At 44.8% G+C, this 20,347-nt stretch overlaps 1 protein-coding gene across 2 annotated transcripts in view; it reads right to left on the reverse strand.

Moving 5' to 3' along the window:
- The window catches only part of DAPK2 (death associated protein kinase 2), a 640,584-nt gene that overhangs the window by 99,169 nt on the left and 521,068 nt on the right, over positions 1–20,347 (reverse strand). For both annotated transcript variants that reach the window (XM_086959404.1, XM_086959403.1), the window contains exon 7: positions 2,262–2,288. In XM_086959404.1, coding sequence (XP_086815530.1) covers positions 2,262–2,288 — 27 coding nt within the window. The remainder of the gene's footprint in view (positions 1–2,261; positions 2,289–20,347) is intronic.

Genomic DNA, 20,347 nt, shown 5'->3' on the forward strand with positions numbered 1-20,347 from the left:
GAAACTTGATATCAACACATTATTATTTGTGCGCTATATAACTTTACCAGTAAAACTGCATGTCTGTGCAAATCTAGTGGAGATTACAAGGCAAAATATGCTGTTCGTAAATGACAGCGATACCACACCATGCTTTAGTAATATATTTGTAACAATGTGCTCCAAAAGGCAACACCAGCTTCTTACTACACCCTTACCACACATTTGCTGAATGGATGTGGCTCATGTGCGACACTTCTTTTTAGTGTGATGCTTAGATTTTTCAGCAACCTTATGAGTTCAGTAATGCAACATTGATGGGTAGCACCATCACTCTGAAAATTGTTCTAGCATCACTGTCTTAATGATTAATCGTCCCTACTTAGCCATGCCAAGTACTACTTATTTCTTTCCCCCATCCATTGCCTCTTATTGTATTTTAGGGTTGTAAAATTCTAGCCCAGGATTAAGCTGTTGTTTAACTATGTTTTCATTTTATAAATGACTATCCGGTAGAGAGTGTTTCCCTTGTTATTTTAGGTTATCAGTCTTTTAAATTCTTTATGCATTGGCTGCTGTACTGACACTGCGTCTACTCGTTTAGGCAACAAAGTCAAGAAGGATGTAAGAATAAATATTAACCTACGTTTTATGAAACTGATAAAAACTCTCTAATGTTTGTTCATGTCTAGTTTTCTTCCACTGGGTTTCCCATTTAAAATGTCAGTGCCCCGAATAATGCTCACGTGTGGAGCTGTGACGAGAAGACCAACTTTTACCATGGTAAGGGCTCCTTTTGCAAGACTGTTGAAGCTGCTCCCAAAGTCCTTAGCCTTACCAAATGGGTCACTAGAACCAAAGTCTGCACTTTACAGTTATCTTATTCCTTAATTATTTCATGTTTCTGTCATATTCCTTTAGCTTCATCCTAGAATCACAGACTAGACCAAGCACTTGAATACACCAAGGTTGTAAAATATTTGAGAGCTCAAAAATCCGCCCAGAGTCTTGGTTCAGTGATTGTTCCCTGACACTAAACTAAAGTGCCAAATTAGCTCAGCTGGTTAATGCACTCATGGCAGAAATCTTGAGGTACCTATGTATCACAACTTCAAATCCTTGCAGGCTGAGCTCACTTCCAGGGCAGATAAAATAAGTTCTGTTGAATAACACTGATGGCTGCAACTATCGGCTACCCAAGGAAGTGATAGCTAAAATCAACTCTTATTAACTGCACAGTGGCGCATCACCACCAGGCTGTTCTTTGCTTCTGAGAGACACGCCCTCCTGGACTGCGTTGCTGCCTCCCTTTTGAGGGGACCGCTGCCCTGCGACCCAGGCAGATTTCCCCCAACCTTGGCGTGCTGATCTACGGCACTACTGCCCCGCGACCCAGAGCCTGTGAATTCGGATGTACCACTGGGGTTCGACTCCCCCCAGCACTCCGCTCTTCTTCGGCGCTTTTGGAGACGTCCCCGTTCCAGCTCCATGCCGTAAAATCCGCTCTCAGGAGTTTATTTTGGGCCTTGTCTGGCGTGTGTCCCACCATTTTGGGATGTTTTTGTTGGCCCCCTCAATTTGGATCCTCCATCTTGTTGATCCTTGTCCGTTTCCCCTTCCCACTGGACTCCATCTTGGCGATCCTCGAACATTTCCCTCTACCGCTAGACTGCTCCTCGTTCTTAGCCTTATAGTCCTTTAATTGTTATCCACTCCCCTTAGGTCCCCTCCACTCCTCTCTCCTTTTTCTGGCTCCGAATCCTGGGTTCCTGAGATTATGTGTCCAAACACCTGTTTGTTTTTCGCTTTTCATTTTCCTGTCCTGATCCGCTTTCCTTACCCCTTTTTACTTTTCCCCCCTTACCCTCTTCACCCCTTATGATACTCTGTCCTCTATTACTCCATGCTCTTGTAATTAATAGTTACTCTTGTCTTTTATGTAATTTTGTGTAGCAATTGTAATCATTTTGTTTGTAACTTGTAACTCGCTGTTCCGTATGTAAAGCACTCTGATACCTCCGGGTCTAGCCAGCTCTATGCAAAACTCATCAAATAAATAAATACATTTTTTTTTTTAAATAGCTATCTCTTTCGTTATAACATATGTCTCAATGGTACCAATTGTAGATCAGTAAAAATGCCTCTCATCAACTGTTTGTTGTGTCTGGCTGGTCTTTCCAAATCACAATGCACAATTCACAAAAGAGCTGTTAAATTCACGAATATTCATATATTGAGACACATGCTGTGTACATATGAGGATAGACGGGTGTGGTACTCACAGTATGTAAGTGATGACACCGATGCTCCTGCAAATAAAGGAATAAACAGTAAAATAAAAGTTTTACAAACTCAACTAATTTCTCCATTGTTAACCACATTTTGTATCACTTGCATGAGTTGAAACAGATTTAATGCAAGAATGCTGCCAAACCAATAGCTTCAAGTATTTAGCAGAAAGCTGACATTCACTGCTGTCATCCTTGCTTTACAGGAAGTCAAACAAAATAGGTTTCTGCAAAAACAGAGTATCTGTTCTATTGTATTTGCAAATTCCACATGTCTCAGCATCTACGCAAACCGGTCTCTCTACACCCACAGGGGAAGGATATACCGGTTCTAAATAATCAGGGGCTGCTGAAATGCTGGTTCAAAAGTCCAAACAAACACCAAAGTGCAAAAACTGAATTTGTGGGAGGAAAAGGTTGTCCACTACTTTCATCTAGTTACAGGTGTATAGATGTTCCTTAAAAGTTAATTCAGCAAACACTTCAACCTCTTAAATGTGGATTTGGAAGTGATTATCCAGATAAAACATAAAAGTACAGTTCTTCTGACATAATCCTAAATTACAGGAAATGAACAACAATATGCCACATCCCAGAGGGACCATCTACTCATAAAGTTACCCACCACTCCCAGTACTAACCATAAATGATTCCAGATACAACACAGAAGTCGGAAAAGGGTTTACACACACTCACCTCATGGTAACATCTAGCAGAGCCAAGGGAGAGCTCAATTTACTAGGAGATATGATTCACATTAAAAAGTTGCTTACTCGGGCTTCGGGTTTAGGCGGCCATAGGCTACGGGGACGTGTGCGCTAACATCTATATTTGCACTTTCACTTTGGTAGGTTTCTACTTTCTGGGTCATAAAGGCCAGTGGCAGTATTCCCTATGGACAGTGTTTGCTTCTATTTGTTGTATCAGTTCGCATCCGACTACTGTACTTCCCATACTTTCATATTTTTCCTCTTTCTGGTTCCACCTGACCTCGTTTTTACATTATTGTTCTTTTTCTACCCACACTGTGTGGGGTTGGAGACTATCCTCTTCCTCCTCTTCCAGGATCAAGTTTGGTTTCTGGTCTTCTTTGGGCTTGTCAGAGTTTTGGACTTAGGGCAGGCAGATGAGATATTTCACAAGTCAATCACCGAGACGCTAATACTTGAACTCCTGATATTTCATTGTGATAGTCACTGTATGTACATTTCTTGTAGATGTGTTGTCTGTATCTCTGAAAAGACTATCATGAAACTAATACCTCATACTAGTGTTTCTCTTTAAGACTTAGTCTCAGGCACATCAACCGGCATCTTTAGTCCAAGTTATGCGGGGGGCTTTACGCAGGTCGGCTCACTGATTCTAAAGCAGCAGAAATGTGCTCGTTGACACAAAGCTGCAAGCGATGTAACAGCTATGAGGTCATAGTGAGTTCAGGGTTTTCCGCGCTTGGGTAGTTGTGGACGAAACTGATCCACGTGATAGACACCTCACCCTGAAGAATTACAAAGAGTGACCTACTAGACTCATGGACCTCATGACCATGGTTGTTGATTTGCCAAAATGCTAGCACTGTAGCAGCCCTTTAAGCCAATGACGTCATAGAACTGACACATTTCCTCTGGTAGATCATGAACTGGCTGCTACCTCACAGTGAAATCCTAAGGGAGGTAAGAGCACTGTGCATCCCAGTGCTTGGGGCATCAGTGGACAAGTCTGGGATAGCAGCTGGTACCCTAACTGAAGCCCATGCTCAGGTGTGAGTGAAGGGCCTGCCCACCACACAGGGTTCAGAAGCCGTGAGTTCATTAAGAATCTGCAAGCCTAACATGAAGACGTCACCATTGTGTCGAGGGGGGAGAGCAGCATCAAGCCCCACATTAGCTTTGGCTTTTGTCACTCAATGCCCCACCCCTTTTCTACAATGTTAATATTTTTTGCCAAATGACTAGAAGAGGAACAAAGACTGTGAGGCCGTGCCTTCAGGGTGCACACTGCTGAAACACAGAACACGATTCCCACGAGCATTCATACTGAACAAACACTTCTCAGATTCAAGAAAAGGTTGAACACCGGACTATTCTCGTATGAGGGTAAAGAGTGCATGGACTCTGTTCTGTCTATAATGTGGTTGGAAAAGTTTCCCTTAGGCCATGTCAACAGACCCTAGGAGAGATTGTATGAGAGCTGTATAAATAAACATAAAATACATAAATATAATCAACTATGCCGATCAAAGAACCGAAATAACCAGTTGGGATCCACAAAATTGTTTATTTCGGCCCATTTATTAACATAATTCACATAAAAGATATCTTCAAGGATATCCAGAAATACAATTCTTAGGAAGTTCCCCCAACTTATAGTTCTGCTTGTTGATTCTGCAAGGATATGCCCCATCACAACTTCTGTTCCCCATCACAACTTCTGTTTTTGTAGTGATGATCTTAATTGTACCTAGTAAATGTTCCAAAGGGAGCCAAAATCAACAAAGCATCAATATAAAGCTTTAGCTTCTCCCGAGAAGGCCCTCCCCGCAATCCCTTTATTCCACAATTGACCTACTGGGAGCTGCTAAGTTCTCAATCGGTTTCACAAACAGCAGCGGGGAGAGAGGACACCACTATATCAAGCTTCTCTTAAATAGGAATTCATTCTGTTGTCCATTACCTATAAAGAAGAATTTGTGCTGTTGTCAAATGACATATAACAGTCACAATAGGCTTGTGATACTAAGGTTTAACTTTGTAAACAAATGTCAAAGAGAAATTGTGCATCATTACACTCCATAACTAATCCCACTGGACCAAATGAAAAGCTTTTCCATCGATCTGTCTTACCAACATTACATTTCAGCTGGTTAGAGGCCAGCCAACCGAAGGCAGCTGCAAGGCAGGAACTGATTAGCCTACCCGGGCATGGCTCGTTAGCCTTCCATGTAAACAGCATCTGTGTGACGTCTGCATAAGACACGATTTTGGCCCCCTGTGATTCGGCAACCTAGGCTAAAGTAGTGCGGTAGATGTTGCAGGGTCGGGCTCAAAGCCGGACCCTGTGGGACCCCCACCTTCAGTGAGCACGAGGAAGATGAGAAGGGGTTGCACCAGACCTCCTGCCCCCTCCCCTCTAGAAAAGATGCCAACCATCATTTCCAAACCAAACCCCTGATGCCAATCGTGTGAAGCCAGGTCAGGAGCATCTGATGCGACACCGTATTGAAGGTGGCTAACAGATCTTGCTTTAACAAGCATCCCGGTGATCTGTGTGAATAAGATGTAAGATGGGAGAGAATCCTTTGGAGGGAAGTTGCTAAAGCTTTGAAATATAATTAACTATACATTTTCTTTTTTTATAATAACATTTTATTGAAATAAGGAGAGCAGAATCAATCATTCAATAGCATTGTAGTACATAGCAGAATCAACACAATGGGCATTATACAATAAAAGATAGCGTATCAGTGATTGTTTCGATGTAGGGGTCCAGCCCTATTCTTGGCCATGTCAGCTGTGGAGGAACTACAAAGCTCACCTCTATAGGTATTCCAACGTCCCCACTTCTTGTCCCATTTTTTGGGACAGCCCCTGAGTTTATACACGGTCTTCTCAGCGAGCATAGATCTATCCATTTCAGCCAACCATCCAACCAACAGTGGCCGTTGAGAGACGCCCCAATGCATCGCTAATGCGCGTTAAATAAGCAGATATCCCAGAGCCACCCACTTGGAGCTCAATGTCAGTCAAATCTGTAGCGTCCCATATGTTAAGGATCCCCCCTTTAGGTGACAGAGGGATGGGTTTCCCCAGTGCATCTTTCATTTTCCGGGTCGCCCTCTCCCATACTTGCTGGATCACAGGACAGTCCCACAGGGTGTGATAAAAGGTGCTGGTTAGTCCACATCCTCTAAGACATTGGTCATCAGGACGTCTATCTATCCTAGCCAAGAGGGGAGCAGACATGTAGGCTCTATGTAAGACTTTCAGCTGGATCAAACGGAAGCAATGATGGATCACTGTTTCCCTGGGGGACATCAACGCTGTCTGCCATTCCTTATCTTCCAAGTGTCCCACATCCCCCTGCCATTTGTCCCGTAGGGTCTGGAAGGAGTCAGGCATTTTGTTACATAGTTTGCGATATGTATATGATATGGCCTTCGTCTGGAGGGGAGAGAGCAATCTGTCCTCGAGGGGTGAGGCCTCCGGGAGGGAGGAAAGATTAGATATGTTCGTGATAATAGCATGTTTGATTTGAAGGTATCGAAAGGCCTCACCCTGAGTAAGAGCTTATTTCTGTTGTAGGTCGGCGAAGGTCAGCAGTTTCCCCGAATGGATCAGGTCTCCTAGTGTGGATATCCCTATGGTGTCCCATCTATCAAAGCCCAATTGGTAACAAAGGGAGCCAAGTTTCTGTGATGCCCATAGCGGCGTGGCTTTAGTGAATTTGTCGGACCACCCCATACGTTTATTAGCGCGGTGCCATATAGCTATTGTCTGCGTCATGGGCCCCACATATTGACTACGAGAAGTTTTACTGTACAGGGCTCCTAAGTAACCCTCTCGTCCCGTTTGGTAGAGTTCCAGGTGGAAAGCCGGGCTTGAAGGTGATCCGTGGATCCAATGGTTTGTAGCCACTAATTGGGATGCCCAGTAGTAAAGGCGTATGTTCGGTAGGGCGATGCCCCCATCATACCACCCCTTAGTAAGTTTATGAAAATATATATACGGGATGCTCTAGCAACCCATAATAGAAGACGCAGATCCCCTTCCAGTGTGCTAAAGGAAGAATCGGCAATAGGAAAGGGGCAGTTTTGGAAAGCGTACAAAAACCTTGTGAGCGCCAACATTTTGAATAAGGCCGCCCTGCGGGGAGGGACAAGGGCAGTGATCGTCAGTGGAATATATCACTATGTAGTCTTTGGAGTGGGCCCTTCAACTTGAGTATCGCCGGGGGAGAGCTGGTGGAGGGCCATGCAGCACATACAACACTGATTTGGACCAGTTGATCGAATAACTGGAATATTTTCAGAAATTAGTAATGACATGAAACAAATTATTAATTGAGGATTTAGGGGAGGTTACGTAGACAAGAATGTCGTCAGCATATAAGGAGATTTTATCAAGTGTGTCATCACTCCATTTAAGGCCTCTAATGGATGCATCCGTTTGGATCCAGTGGGCCAGTGGCTCCAGGGTAAGTGCAAATAATAGCGGGGACAGGGGGCAGCCCTGCCTGGTCCCTCTATGCAGAGCGAATTGTCGTGATGTGTGATTATTGACTCACACCTGACCCAGTAAGTCCGTATATAGCAGATGGACCCATTGAATAAAGTTAGGTCCAAAACCAAATCGCACCAGTACCTCGAAGAGATAAGACTATTCTATCGAGTCGAACGCCATTGTGGCATCGAGGGACGATATTGCGGCGTCTTCTTGCAAGTAGGGCTGTCTACCCAAGACGTTATTCACCCTACTATACATTTTCAAAAAGTAGATTGGTCTGAATGTTGTGGAGTCGGAAGGGTCCTTAGCTGGTTTACAAATCAGCACATTATCAGTACCTCTTGCAAGAGAGTGGGGCAGATCCTCGATCAAAGACTTCCTGTCAGAGCATCGTGAGAGGCTTGACAATATACAGGACCAAGATTTGAGCTGGGATTCCACTGGGGCTCAGCGCTTTATCAATCTATAGGTTATTCAGAAATTCCAGTCCTCCATACCATCATAATGTTGCTTGAGACAGAAGGTCCAAAAAGTAATTTCCATACAAGTTTGTGGCAAATGGTATACTGCTGAGAAATGAATCAACAAATTACTATTTTATCACCTCTTTAGATATATATGTCAACCACCACTAATTTTACCCAAGGGAGCAAACTCTAATCAGAATTACCGGTAACTGTCTGAGTGAAGAGTTTATTAAAATGTATTAAAAAAGTGTACTGAAGAAAAGAATGCCCTAGAGTAAAATATGTTCGTATAATGTGCTAACTAAACTCTAAATATTTTGTGTAGCTTTAAAAACAGATGCATTCCATTCAATTACCATGAATAGTAAATACTAATAGTTATTTATATAGTGCTGACCACGTTTGGCAACAACAGAGCGTTGAATGGAATTCATCCAACGGAGGCTGATACTAGCTTGAGTGTAACTAACTTTGATTTTCATTGTGTTGATTGTGCTTTCTAACACACAGTTGTCTGGCTCATTCAGACACCCGAGCAGATAGAAGGGGATGAGTTGTTAGTCATGCACATAAAGAAAAAAAATGTGTGCGTGCTACGTGGAAATACATATCCCGGCCCTCAGGAGGTCCCCAAAAGGCTTCACAATTATGTTTGTGCACAGAGAAAAATGGAAAACAGGATGTAGAGATAAACAACCACTCAGTACTACTATGTTATTGAAGAGATTGTAATTTCCATGATGTTTGAATCATTCACTCAGAAGTGGTGTAGTGTAGTTCACTGTCCTCTCCCAATAGTCCTAACACAAACAGTAGTAGAGATATCAAAAGCAACGCAAAGTCATTCCATGCCCTCCTAGTTAGTGGTCATTGAGGCTGTGGAAGTTTCATGACTTGGCCTGATGCCAAGATGGCGGCATCTAGGTCTTCTTGCTCTTCTGACTCGGAACCACACTGACATGTCTTTCTGTTGTCTCCAAACCCTATGCAGTGCCATTATACAGCCAGCGGGTTCAGGGTGCATTGGATGCACACACCTATGCGTGAAGGCTGGCTCGCACTGAAGCACCAGTTCTTTTGACCAACATTTTGAGTGTTCTACTTAAGAGATGTGCATTTATGGATACAAATGTAAATGTTGTAGTACTTGTATAGCGCCTGAATCACCCCACATGGGGTCCCTCCGGCGCTTGTACGCATACCGCTGTGGAACCCTTCCTGGCTTTCCTTGTGAGGCGCCCACTCCAGGGCACCCCCAAGGTGCAGCCACGCATCCTAGCGCTGTTGGGGCCGTTGTGGAGATTAAGCAAGCTATTGCCCAGAGTTGCAGAGTGGGACACATGATTAGAATAGGCACCGAGGCGAGAATTATCAGGTCCGAGCAAATTGAGCCCAAGACCCACCGAGGCGGGAATTGAACCCTTGTCCCAGGCCAGACCTCTGCATCAGGGTCTGCCACTCTGACCATTGAGCCACACTTCCCCACAATGCATAGTTTGGTAACATCAACCAGACCATCGTAATTAGCAAGAAATCTCATACCTCCTTTAAAACTTGTAAGTTAATGTTTTTCAGAGCTAGGGGTGCACAGGTCACGATAGCATAAACCTAGAGGTGTTTCAGCTCTGCGCACAGACCCTGTTTAACAGGAAAATCGACTTTCTACCCCTGAACTCCTACACTACAAATAGCTTCAAACCTCATCTGATTCCAACAGATCAGCCATGCAATAAAGGGTTGTAGGTTTATGGACATAAAGGAGATATCATACGATTATTGAAATGACAAATTATTCTTAGTGTTACTGTAATCCATAATTTTTTGGCATCTAAAACATCACAAAAATTCCAACATCTACGTGGTTTTTTGATAGTTCTGTTGTGATACAAAAATGTTGAATTCCTCCCAAAATGTACATTATTTCCATGACTATCTTCTTTCGATTTACAAACAAATCTTACATACTGAAAGATCATTTTCTGTAAATACATAAATATGCTCTTCAGGAGACCTAGCTCTAATCTGAAAAACAAGTCAGTGCTTTCATTAAACCACTTATATCATAAATATCAAATTGCAAAGACTAATGCTTTATGTTTGCACTGTATCATTCCAACTTCAACAAAGGTGGAGAAGCTATGGGCATTTGCAGTATGGCTGAATACATTATAACCATGACAAGGAAGCAATTAAATAAAGATTAATTTGACAGCTCGGCGAGATGAGTGGAGACTCCAGTCTTTGTTTTTCAATTTTTGAAGCTTCCTGCAGTCTAGCTGAGGGCCCCTGCGGCATATCTTGCTTACGTCCCAACAGGAGCAAAGATACAGTAAGGTGTGGCTCTTCATGCAGGCTTCTATCTGTTAATGGATGCTGAAAGAGCACAGAAACTAGCAGCAAAGGCCACCACTTGATATAGATTTCCACACTAGAACAACAAAATCACCATTTGCTTCCGGAACAAGACCACTACTAACAAGATATTTCCACACCAGAGCAACAAGGCCACCTCTGGCTAAAGTTACCCACACTAGAACAGCAAGGCTACCACTTGCTAAAGTTACCCACACTAGAACAGCAAGGCTACCACTTGCTCAAGTTACCCACACTAGAACAGCAAGGCTACCACTTGCTAAATTTACCCACACTAGAACAGCAAGGCTACCACTTGCTAAAGTTACCCACACTAGAACAGCAAGGCAACCACTTGCTCAAGTTACCCACACTAGAACAGCAAGGCTACCACTTGCTAAAGTTACCCACACTGGAACAGCAAGGCTACCACTTGCTAAAGTTACCCAAACTAGAACAGCAAGGCTACCACTTGCTAAAGTTACCCACACTAGAACAGCAAGGCTACCACTTGCTAAAGTTACCTACACTAGAACAGCAAGGCTACCACTTGCTAAAGTTACCCACACTAGAACAGCAAGGCTACCACTTGCTAAAGTTACCCACACTAAAACAGCAACTTGCTAAAGTTACCCACACTGGAACAGCAAGGCTACCACTTGCTAAAGTTACCCACACTAAAACAGCAACTTGCTAAAGTTACCCACACTGGAACAGCAAGGCTACCACTTGCTAAAGTTACTCACACTAAAACAGCAAGGCTACCACTTGCTAAAGTTACCCACACTAAAACAGCAACTTGCTAAAGTTACCCACACTGGAACAGCAAGGCTACCACTTGCTAAAGTTACCCACACTAGAACAGCAAGGCTACCACTTGCTAAAGTTACCCACACTAGAACAGCAAGGCTACCACTTGCTAAAGTTACCCACACTAGAACAGCAACTTGCTAAAGTTACCCACACTGGAACAGCAAGGCTACCACTTGCTAAAGTTACCCACACTAGAACAGCAAGGCTACCGCTTGCTAAAGTTACCCACACTGGAACAGCAAGGCTACCACTTGCTAAAGTTACCCACACTGGAACAGCAAGGCTACCACTTGCTAAAGTTACCCACACTAGAACAGCAAGGCTACCACTTGCTCAAGTTACCCACACTAGAACAGCAAGGCTACCACTTGCTAAAGTTACCCACACTAGAACAGCAAGGCTACCACTTGCTAAAGTTACCCACACTAGAACAGCAAGGCTACCACTTGCTAAAGTTACCCACACTAGAACAGCAAGGCTACCACTTGCTAAAGTTACCCACACTGGAACAGCAAGGCTACCACTTGCTAAAGTTACCCACACTACAACAGCAAGGCTACCACTTGCTAAAGTTACCCACACTAGAACAGCAAGGCTAGCACTTGCTAAAGTTACCCACACTAGAACAGCAAGGCTACCACTTGCTAAAGTTACCCACACTAGAACAGCAAGGCTACCACTTGCTAAAGTTACCCACACTAGAACAGCAAGGCTACCACTTGCTAAAGTTACCCACACTAGAACAGCAAGGCTACCACTTGCTAAAGTTACCCACACTAGAACAGCAAGGCTACCATTTGCTCAAGTTACCCACACTAGAACAGCAAGGCTACCACTTGCTAAAGTTACCCACACTAGAACAGCAACTTGCTAAAGTTACCCACACTGGAACAGCAAGGCTACCACTTGCTAAAGTTACCCACACTAGAACAGCAAGGTTACCACTTGCTAAAGTTACCCACACTGGAACAGCAAGGCTACCACTTGCTAAAGTTACCCACACTAGAACAGCAACTTGCTAAAGTTACCCACACTGGAACAGCAAGGCTACCACTTGCTAAAGTTACCCACACTGGAACAGCAAGGCTACCACTTGCTCAAGTTACCCACACTGGAACAGCAAGGCTACCACTTGCTAAAGTTACCCACACTAGAACAGCAAGGCTACCACTTGCTAAAGTTACCCACACTGGAACAGCAAGGCTACCACTTGCTAAAGTTACCTACACTAGAACAGCAAGGCTACCATTTGCTCAAGTTACCCACACTAGAACAGCAAGGCTACCACTTGCTAAAGTTACCCACACTAAAACAGCACCTTGCTAAAGTTACCCACACTGGAACAGCAAGGCTACCACTTGCTAAAGTTACCCACACTAGAACAGCAAGGCTACCACTTGCTAAAGTTACCCACACTAGAACAGCAAGGCTACCACTTGCTCAAGTTACCCACACTAGAACAGCAAGGCTACCACTTGCTAAAGTTACCCACACTAGAACAGCAAGGCTACCACTTGCTAAAGTTACCCACACTAGAACAGCAAGGCTACCACTTGCTAAAGTTACCCACACTAGAACAGCAAGGCTACCACTTGCTAAAGTTACCCACACTAGAACAGCAAGGCTACCACTTGCTAAAGTTACCCACACTAGAACAGCAAGGCTACCACTTGTTAAAGTTACCCACACTGGAACAGCAAGGCTACCACTTGCTAAAGTTACCCACACTAGAACAGCAAGGCTACCACTTGCTAAAGTTACCCACACTGGAACAGCAAGGCTACCACTTGCTCAAGTTACCCACACTAGAACAGCAAGGCTACCACTTGCTAAAGTTACCCACACTAGAACAGCAAGGCTACCACTTGCTAAAGTTACCCACACTGGAACAGCAAGGCTACCTCTTGCTAAAGTTACCCACACTGGAACAGCAAGGCTACCTCTTGCTAAAGTTACCCACACTGGAACAGCAAGGCTACCTCTTGCTAAAGTTACCCACACTGGAACAGCAAGGCTACCACTTTCTAAAGTTACCCACACTCGAACAGCAAGGCTACCACTTGCTAAAGTTACCCACACTAGAACAGCAAGGCTACCACTTGCTAAAGATACCCACACTAGAACAGCAAGGCTACCACTTGCTAAAGTTACCCACACTAGAACAGCAAGGCTACCACTTGCTAAAGTTACCCACACTGGAACAGCAAGGCTACCTCTTGCTAAAGTTACCCACACTAGAACAGCAAGGCTAGCACTTGCTAAAGTTACCCACACTAGAACAGCAAGGCTACCACTTGCTAAAGTTACCCACACTAGAACACCAAGGCTACCACTTCCTAAAGTTACCCACACTAGAACAGCAAGGCTACCACTTGCTAAGGTTACCCACACTAGAACAGCAAGGCTACCATTTGCTCAAGTTACCCACACTAGAACAGCAACTTGCTAAAGTTACCCACACTGGAACAGCAAGGCTACCACTTGCTAAAGTTACCCACACTAGAACAGCAAGGCTACCACTTGCTAAAGTTACCCACACTAGAACAGCAAGGCTACCACTTGCTAAAGTTACCCACACTAGAACAGCAACTTGCTAAAGTTACCCACACTGGAACAGCAAGGCTACCACTTGCTAAAGTTACCCACACTAGAACAGCAAGGCTACCACTTGCTAAAGTTACCCACACTAGAACAGCAAGGCTACCATTTGCTCAAGTTACCCACACTAGAACAGCAAGGCTACCACTTGCTAAAGTTACCCACACTAGAACAGCAAGGCTACCACTTGCTAAAGTTACCCACACTGGAACAGCAAGGCTACCACTTGCTAAAGTTACCCACACTAGAACAGCAACTTGCTAAAGTTACCCACACTGGAACAGCAAGGCTACCACTTGCTAAAGTTACCCACACTGGAACAGCAAGGCTACCACTTGCTCAAGTTACCCACACTGGAACAGCAAGGCTACCACTTGCTAAAGTTACCCACACTAGAACAGCAAGGCTACCACTTGCTAAAGTTACCCACACTGGAACAGCAAGGCTACCACTTGCTAAAGTTACCCACACTAGAACAGCAAGGCTACCATTTGCTCAAGTTACCCACACTAGAACAGCAAGGCTACCACTTGCTAAAGTTACCCACACTAAAACAGCAACTTGCTAAAGTTACCCACACTGGAACAGCAAGGCTACCACTTGCTAAAGTTACCCACACTAGAACAGCAAGGCTACCACTTGCTAAAGTTACCCACACTAGAACAGCAAGGCTACCACTTGCTAAAGTTACCCACACTAGAACAGCAAGGCTACCACTTGCTAAAGTTACCCACACTAGAACAGCAAGGCTACCACTTGCTAAAGTTACCCACACTAGAACAGCAAGGCTACCACTTGCTAAAGTTACCCACACTAGAACAGCAAGGCTACCACTTGCTAAAGTTACCCACACTAGAACAGCAAGGCTACCACTTGTTAAAGTTACCCACACTGGAACAGCAAGGCTACCACTTGCTAAAGTTACCCACACTAGAACAGCAAGGCTACCACTTGCTAAAGTTACCCACACTGGAACAGCAAGGCTACCACTTGCTCAAGTTACCCACACTAGAACAGCAAGGCTACCACTTGCTAAAGTTACCCACACTAGAACAGCAAGGCTACCACTTGCTAAAGTTACCCACACTGGAACAGCAAGGCTACCTCTTGCTAAAGTTACCCACACTGGAACAGCAAGGCTACCTCTTGCTAAAGTTACCCACACTGGAACAGCAAGGCTACCACTTTCTAAAGTTACCCACACTCGAACAGCAAGGCTACCACTTGCTAAAGTTACCCACACTAGAACAGCAAGGCTACCACTTGCTAAAGATACCCACACTAGAACAGCAAGGCTACCACTTGCTAATGTTACCCACACTAGAACAGCAAGGCTACCACTTGCTAAAGTTACCCACACTGGAACAGCAAGGCTACCTCTTGCTAAAGTTACCCACACTGGAACAGCAAGGCTACCTCTTGCTAAAGTTACCCACACTAGAACAGCAAGGCTAGCACTTGCTAAAGTTACCCACACTAGAACAGCAAGGCTACCACTTGCTAAAGTTACCCACACTAGAACAGCAAGGCTACCACTTGCTAAAGTTACCCACACTAGAACAGCAAGGCTACCACTTGCTAAGGTTACCCACACTAGAACAGCAAGGCTACCATTTCCTCAAGTTACCCACACTAGAACAGCAACTTGCTAAAGTTACCCACACTGGAACAGCAAGGCTACCACTTGCTAAAGTTACCCACACTAGAACAGCAAGGCTACCACTTGCTAAAGTTACCCACACTAGAACAGCAAGGCTACCACTTGCTAAAGTTACCCACACTAGAACAGCAACTTGCTAAAGTTACCCACACTGGAACAGCAAGGCTACCACTTGCTAAAGTTACCCACACTAGAACAGCAAGGCTACCACTTGCTAAAGTTACCCACACTAGAACAGCAAGGCTACCACTTGCTAAAGTTACCCGCACTAGAACAGCAACTTGCTAAAGTTACCCACACTGGAACAGCAAGGCTACCACTTCCTCAAGTTACCCACACTAGAACAGCAAGGCTACCACTTGCTAAAGTTACCCACACTAGAACAGCAACTTGCTAAAGTTACCCACACTGGAACAGCAAGGCTACCACTTGCTAAAGTTACCCACACTAGAACAGCAACTTGCTAAAGTTACCCACACTGGAACAGCAAGGCTACCACTTGCTAAAGTTACCCACACTAGAACAGCAAGGCTACCACTTGCTAAAGTTACCCACACTGGATCAGCAAGGCTACCACTTGCTAAAGTTACCCACACTGGAACAGCAAGGCTACCACTTGCTAAAGTTACCCACACTAGAACAGCAAGGCTACCACTTGCTAAAGTTACCCACACTAGAACAGCAAGGCTACCACTTGCTAAAGTTACCCACACTGGAACAGCAAGGCTACCACTTGCTAAAGTTACCCACACTAGAACAGCAAGGCTACCACTTGCTAAAGTTACCCACACTAGAACAGCAAGGCTACCACTTGCTAAAGTTACCCACACTAGAACAGCAACTTGCTAAAGTTACCCACACTGGAACAGCAAGGCTACCACTTGCTAAAGTTACCCACACTAGAACAGTAAGGCTACCACTTGCTAAAGTTACCCACACTGGAACAGCAAGGCTACCACTTGCTAAAGTTACCCACACTAGAACAGCAAGGCGACCACTTGCTAAAGTTACCCACACTAGAACAGCAACTTGCTAAAGTTACCCACACTAGAACAGCAAGGCTACCACTTGCTAAAGTTACCCACACTAGAACAGCAAGGCTACCACTTGCTAAAGTTACCCACACTGGAACAGCAAGGCTACCACTTGCTAAAGCTACCCGCACTAGAACAGCAACTTGCTAAAGTTACCCACACTGGAACAGCAAGGCTACCACTTGCTAAAGTTACCCACAGTAGAACAGCAAGGCTACCACTTGCTAAAGTTACCCACACTAGAACAGCAAGGCTACCACTTGCTAAAGTTACCCACACTAGAACAGCAAGGCTACCACTTGCTAAAGTTATCCACACTGGAACAGCAAGGCTACCACTTGCTAAAGTTACCCACACTAGAACAGCAAGGCTACCACTTGCTAAAGTTACCCACACTAGAACAGCAACTTGCTAAAGTTACCCACACTAGAACAGCAAGGCTACCACTTGCTAAAGTTACCCACACTAGAACAGCAAGGCTACCACTTGCTAAAGTTACCCACACTGGAACAGCAAGGCTGCCACTTGCTAAAGTTAACCACACTAGAACAGCAAGGCTACCACTTGCTAAAGTTACCCACACTAGAACAGCAACTTGCTAAAGTTACCCACACTGGAACAGCAAGGCTACCACTTGCTAAAGTTACCCACAGTAGAACAGCAAGGCTACCACTTGCTAAAGTTACCCACACTAGAACAGCAAGGCTACCACTTGCTAAAGTTACCCACACTAGAACAGCAAGGCTACCACTTGGTAAAGTTACCCACACTAGAACAGCAACTTGCTAAAGTTACCCACACTAGAACAGCAAGGCTAACACTTGCTAAAGTTACCCACACTAGAACAGCAAGGCTACCACTTGCTAAAGTTACCCACACTAGAACAGCAAGGCTACCACTTGCTAAAGTTACCCACACTAGAACAGCAAGGCTACCACTTGCTAAAGTTACCCACAGTAGAACAGCAAGGCTACCACTTGCTAAAGTTACCCACACTAGAACAGCAAGGCTACCACTTGCTAAAGTTACCCACACTAGAACAGCAAGGCTACCACTTGCTAAAGTTACCCACACTGGAACAGCAAGGCTACCACTTGCTAAAGTTACCCACACTAGAACAGCAAGGCTACCACTTACTAAAGTTACCCACACTAGAACAGCAACTTGCTAAAGTTACCCACACTGGAACAGCAAGGCTACCACTTGCTAAAGTTACCCACACTAGAACAGCAAGGCTACCACTTGCTAAAGTTACCCACACTGGATCAGCAAGGCTACCACTTGCTAAAGTTACCCACACTGGAACAGCAAGGCTACCACTTGCTAAAGTTACCCACACTAGAACAGCAAGGCTACCACTTGCTAAAGTTACCCACACTAGAACAGCAAGGCTACCACTTGCTAAAGTTACCCACACTGGAACAGCAAGGCTACCACTTGCTAAAGTTACACACACTAGAACAGCAAGGCTACCACTTGCTAAAGTTACCCACACTAGAACAGCAAGGCTACCACTTGCTAAAGTTACCCACACTAGAACAGCAACTTGCTAAAGTTACCCACACTGGAACAGCAAGGCTACCACTTGCTAAAGTTACCCACACTAGAACAGCAAGGCTACCACTTGCTAAAGTTACCCACACTGGAACAGCAAGGCTACCACTTGCTAAAGTTACCCACACTAGAACAGCAAGGCGACCACTTGCTAAAGTTACCCACACTAGAACAGCAACTTGCTAAAGTTACCCACACTAGAACAGCAAGGCTACCACTTGCTAAAGTTATCCACACTAGAACAGCAAGGCTACCACTTGCTAAAGTTACCCACACTGGAACAGCAAGGCTACCACTTGCTAAAGCTACCCGCACTAGAACAGCAACTTGCTAAAGTTACCCACACTGGAACAGCAAGGCTACCACTTGCTAAAGTTACCCACAGTAGAACAGCAAGGCTACCACTTGCTAAAGTTACCCACACTAGAACAGCAAGGCTACCACTTGCTAAAGTTACCCACACTAGAACAGCAAGGCTACCACTTGCTAAAGTTATCCACACTGGAACAGCAAGGCTACCACTTGCTAAAGTTACCCACACTAGAACAGCAAGGCTACCACTTGCTAAAGTTACCCACACTAGAACAGCAACTTGCTAAAGTTACCCACACTAGAACAGCAAGGCTACCACTTGCTAAAGTTACCCACACTAGAACAGCAAGGCTACCACTTGCTAAAGTTACCCACACTAGAACAGCAAGGCTACCACTTGCTCAAGTTACCCACACTAGAACAGCAAGGCTACCACTTGCTAAATTTACCCACACTAGAACAGCAAGGCTACCACTTGCTAAAGTTACCCACACTAGAACAGCAAGGCAACCACTTGCTCAAGTTACCCACACTAGAACAGCAAGGCTACCACTTGCTAAAGTTACCCACACTAGAACAGCAAGGCTACCACTTGCTAAAGTTACCCACACTAGAACAGCAAGGCTACCACTTGCTAAAGTTACCCACACTAGAACAGCAAGGCTACCGCTTGCTAAAGTTACCCACACTGGAACAGCAAGGCTACCACTTGCTAAAGTTACCCAAACTAGAACAGCAAGGCTACCACTTGCTAAAGTTACCCACACTAGAACAGCAAGGCTACCACTTGCTAAAGTTACCTACACTAGAACAGCAAGGCTACCACTTGCTAAAGTTACCCACACTAGAACAGCAAGGCTACCACTTGCTAAAGTTACCCACACTAAAACAGCAACTTGCTAAAGTTACCCACACTGGAACAGCAAGGCTACCACTTGCTAAAGTTACCCACACTAAAACAGCAACTTGCTAAAGTTACCCACACTGGAACAGCAAGGCTACCACTTGCTAAAGTTACCCACACTAAAACAGCAAGGCTACCGCTTGCTAAAGTTACCCACACTAAAACAGCAACTTGCTAAAGTTACCCACACTGGAACAGCAAGGCTACCACTTGCTAAAGTTACCCACACTAGAACAGCAAGGCTACCACTTGCTAAAGTTACCCACACTAGAACAGCAACTTGCTAAAGTTACCCACACTGGAACAGCAAGGCTACCACTTGCTAAAGTTACCCACACTAGAACAGCAAGGCTACCGCTTGCTAAAGTTACCCACACTGGAACAGCAAGGCTACCACTTGCTAAAGTTACCCACACTGGAACAGCAAGGCTACCACTTGCTAAAGTTACCCACACTAGAACAGCAAGGCTACCACTTGCTCAAGTTACCCACACTAGAACAGCAAGGCTACCACTTGCTAAAGTTACCCACACTAGAACAGCAAGGCTACCACTTGCTAAAGTTACCCACACTAGAACAGCAAGGCTACCACTTGCTAAAGTTACCCACACTAGAACAGCAAGGCTACCACTTGCTAAAGTTACCCACACTGGAACAGCAAGGCTACCACTTGCTAAAGTTACCCACACTACAACAGCAAGGCTAGCACTTGCTAAAGTTACCCACACTAGAACAGCAAGGCTAGCACTTGCTAAAGTTACCCACACTAGAACAGCAAGGCTACCACTTGCTAAAGTTACCCACACTAGAACAGCAAGGCTACCACTTGCTAAAGTTACCCACACTAGAACAGCAAGGCTACCACTTGCTAAAGTTACCCACACTAGAACAGCAAGGCTACCACTTGCTAAAGTTACCCACACTAGAACAGCAAGGCTACCATTTGCTCAAGTTACCCACACTAGAACAGCAAGGCTACCACTTGCTAAAGTTACCCACACTAGAACAGCAACTTGCTAAAGTTACCCACACTGGAACAGCAAGGCTACCACTTGCTAAAGTTACCCACACTAGAACAGCAAGGTTACCACTTGCTAAAGTTACCCACACTGGAACAGCAAGGCTACCACTTGCTAAAGTTACCCACACTAGAACAGCAACTTGCTA

This window comes from Lissotriton vulgaris, chromosome 2_2 (assembly GCF_964263255.1).
Source record: "Lissotriton vulgaris chromosome 2_2, aLisVul1.2, whole genome shotgun sequence".
Taxonomy (NCBI): domain Eukaryota; kingdom Metazoa; phylum Chordata; class Amphibia; order Caudata; family Salamandridae; genus Lissotriton; species Lissotriton vulgaris.